Source organism: Nannospalax galili, unplaced genomic scaffold (genome assembly GCF_000622305.1).
Source record: "Nannospalax galili isolate Female #2095 unplaced genomic scaffold, S.galili_v1.0 scaffold4, whole genome shotgun sequence".
Taxonomy (NCBI): Eukaryota; Metazoa; Chordata; class Mammalia; order Rodentia; family Spalacidae; genus Nannospalax; species Nannospalax galili.
This window is the reverse complement of record NW_008350321.1, coordinates 499,124-502,592: the sequence shown is the minus strand read 5'-3', so window position 1 is coordinate 502,592 and position 3,469 is coordinate 499,124. Positions and strand designations below refer to the sequence as shown.

At 42.6% G+C, this 3,469-nt stretch overlaps 1 protein-coding gene across 1 annotated transcript; it reads right to left on the bottom strand.

Moving 5' to 3' along the window:
- Positions 1 to 711: 711 nt before the first annotated feature.
- LOC103745515 (vomeronasal type-1 receptor 4-like) lies at positions 712 to 1,916 on the bottom strand. Its single transcript, XM_008847439.2, has 2 exons — positions 1,349 to 1,916; positions 712 to 908 (listed from the first exon to the last, which is right to left on the bottom strand). The coding sequence occupies exons 1-2, from the start codon at positions 1,914 to 1,916 to the stop codon at positions 712 to 714; spliced, it is 765 nt and encodes a 254-aa protein (XP_008845661.2).
- Positions 1,917 to 3,469: the final 1,553 nt, after the last annotated feature.

Sequence of the window (3,469 nt, the reverse complement as noted above, 5' to 3'; positions counted from 1 at the left end):
GGACATTAAAATCTTTCACAGTGTGACACACATTACTGGTTTTCTCCAGACTATATCCTAACCTAAAGACCTACATTAGTGTGGCATAGAGAGCGGGAAGTCCCACTTTGCAGAGGTCACTGAGGATTCATCTGTCTACCTTATTTGGAATCAAAACTGTGATGATTATTTTCAGACTCTGAAAGTGTGAGATTGCTCTGTAACCCCTGAGAGGACCACAATCCTTCCACAACTTAACACTGTCCTTCTCTTCCAAAGATCCTGTTTATACAAAAGTACACAACAAATCTTTGCATGAGATGCTACACATATGCCACATTCATGAAATGTTTTCTCCTAACCATGTACACCATCTATTCTTCACTGTGCTTTAACTGTCAAAAGTTCCCAGTGCACACACTGCTTGCACACCCTCTCTACATGTCTATCACTCTACAGAAATGGACACTGAAGAGCTAAGAGCTAAGCCACTCAGTTTGAATTGAGCAACACTGCTTAACATCTCTGCCAACAAGGTACTGCTCCTCCAGTATAGAGCAACTTGTGTCATTCACCTCTGATACACTTATATTGTAACTAGTTTTAGAACGATGACTCCCGAAGTACCTATTGGGCATCACCTTACAAAGTAAAGGGATTTCTCACGTTTTCATACCGAAGTGAAGGGAACCAAGTAGCAAAAGGAGGAGAGACTGGGAAACATAGAGTTAACTAGACAGCTGCTTTGGAAGGTTGCAAGCAAGTTGGAGGAATGCCACGAAGTTCGTTGGACATAAGAAACTGAGTGGAGGGGTCAGCCAGGACACTGACCGACACCACAACCTTCATCTTGAGCTTGTTATTCCAAAACCCAGAATGTCCTTGAAGACAGTCAGTAGCCACAGCAGGACTTTGTGCCCAGACAGCAGCTGGGGAAAAGTAGCTGGAAAAATGTTTGTGTCCAGTGAGAAAACACGGACTGTGCTTCTGCGTCTCATGCTGTAATTGTTTTGCAAGGCCGATATAAGGAAAACCAAAGGGCCCTCGGGGCTCTGGCCCTGGAGGTGTTGAGCCCTCTGCCATTTGAATTAAGCATTCCCGTGTTCCTGTTTACTTTCAGGTCTGAACTTCAACACTGAAGCTTTAAAGGAGATGGGTGACACAATTCATACATTGTGCATTAAGTACACAATTTACATACTTTTGATAATATTATGGGATTTCGTATTCTTTAAACAGAAAAAACAGAATCTCAGCATAATGGAATCATGGCTCATAAAATAGGGTCCAAAAGTGGGGAAAGACAGAGAAATGACAACTTGGATGTCCACCAGCCACCAATCAGGAACATAAAACAAAACAACACAACCTTGAAAGACGGCAAAGAGGATATAAAATGTTATGAATGTGGAAGCCGTGACCAGAATGCTCTGGGTGGCTCTGTTCTCTGCAGAGGTTCTCCAGGAAACACCAGTGCTGTGGATATATTGAACATTCTGCTTGTGCCGGTACAGAGAGACAATCATGGAGCCACTGGACCAGACCATGAGCACAGACAGTAAAACCTCAGGGAACATGAAAAGAGCTGCGTATAGTGAGCCTGTGACTTCATCACAACCTATAGTGGCACAGTAGTCAAAATCTGTTTTCCTCATTGTTATGTTTCTGCCCTTCCATTTGGCATACACATACACAGGGAAAATGAAATTCACTGTCATGTACAGGATCCAGTAGGTGGAAATGGATAAGCCAAGGTACTTTGTGGCTTTGGTTTTAAGAATCTTCCAGTAGGATTTCCTGGCACTGATGGTGATGGCCTGGAAGACACTCAAGAGGCAGGTGGTGCTGATGGACATGCTCCTGCCTTGTCTGTAAACATAGAAAATCAGTTTGCACACAAAATCACCAAAGAACTGCTTCAACCCAAAAGCTGCCATTGTGTGGGGCACTCCTTTAGAGAGAATGATCATGAAATTGGCTATGGTCAGGTGCATGAGAATCAAATCCGTGGGCTTCAGGATGCAGTGCTTATAGTACAGAACTAGGTAGTGTAAAAAAAGGCAGCCATTTCCCCAAATTCCGACTGCAGCCTGTGATAATAATACTATTTTTATTGCTAAATTCCTAGAGCTCATACTTTTTAAAAAATTTTTATTTTTATTATTTTTTATGCATATGAGTGTATTGCCTACATGCATGTGAGGGCACCCGTGTCGTGCAATGTCATGGAGGTCAGAAGAGGGTTTCAGATTCCCCTGGAACTGGAGTTAAGGACGGTTCATAGCTGCCATGTGGGTGCTGGGAATCGAACCCGGGTCCAGTCGGTGCTCTTAACCACTGAGCCATCTCTCCAGCCCCAAGTTCATACTTTTATCAGTCACATTTTCCTGTAAGTTGCTGCAGCAATCCTTCCTTACTTTGAGAAAACAGTCACTTTGTAGGTCTCCTTTGGGATGCACAACTGTGATCCTACAGTTTGCTCAGGGGTTTTAATCCGGAGTCCGGCTTGTATTCAGGACTCGAGAGTGAACCTGTGCAGCATAGCAAGTCCCTCTCTTGAAAAAACTATTGACTTTTAGAGAAAGTGTTGGAGCCACGGTTTTGCTCATATTTATAGTGAGGATCCCCAGGACAGTTCACAGAAAATTCAGCATTAAGGGTGGGGTGAGGTTGGCCTGTAAAGTGAGGTCAGATAGAAAGCAAGCATTTAGCATTTCCAGCATTAGCTAATATGGATATAGAGCCAAATTTGTTCACACTAAGAGCTAAGTCTTATCAAATGCCACACACAGACAGCCCCCCTAAACAACCCACATACTCACATCCATGTAGCAATAGGTTGGAATTAAACAGGTGTATCATGTGGTATCCAGTCTGAAACTCTAACGGGAAACCCCAAAGAGCAAAAACAGGCAATAGAGTTTCAAACACATATGACACAACTACCATTTGCTTTCATCGTAGTAGAATCATAAGTGAACTGTGACAATGGCAGGAAGTATGATTGAGGGGTGACGAGGCTGCTCTGGAGTCTTACCCAATGAGAAATGAATGTTCACTCAGGTAGAAAGACTCTGCAAACTGTGTGATATTGTTTACTAAGTGGAACATACACAAGACTCTCATGAGTAGGCACAAAACTCTCTTCCATTTCTATGACCAAAGATAACATATTTCAAATTCACACAATATTTATAGTCACCGCAGTTTCAAAGAGAAGAGAGCGCACATGCTCCTTAACACCATGGTGATTTGTTTAACCCTTTGTGAGTCATATGATACAATGTTATAGAGCCAAACAAACGAACACCAGGGATGAAGTCACAACAGTTATACCAAATGCAAATCAGGTGAATGTGCAATAATCCTTCCTATGATTCCATTTATGTGACATACACAACAGGTCAGAGCTTATCTGTCTCTCAAATTTTGGGATAAACATGAGCCAGTGTTGAAACAGTTTGCCTCCCACAAGTAACAGAGAACTCTG

Excerpts from the sequence above, each read along its gene's own strand:
- LOC103745515 (XM_008847439.2), bottom strand. The coding sequence starts at position 1,916 with ATGGCAGCTTTTGGGTTGAAGCAGTTCTTTGGTGATTTTGTGTGCAAA. Across the intron at positions 909-1,348 it reads CCTCTTTGCCGTCTTTCAAG|CTGCTGTCTGGGCACAAAGT; the intron begins GTTGTGTTGTTT and ends ACTTTTCCCCAG.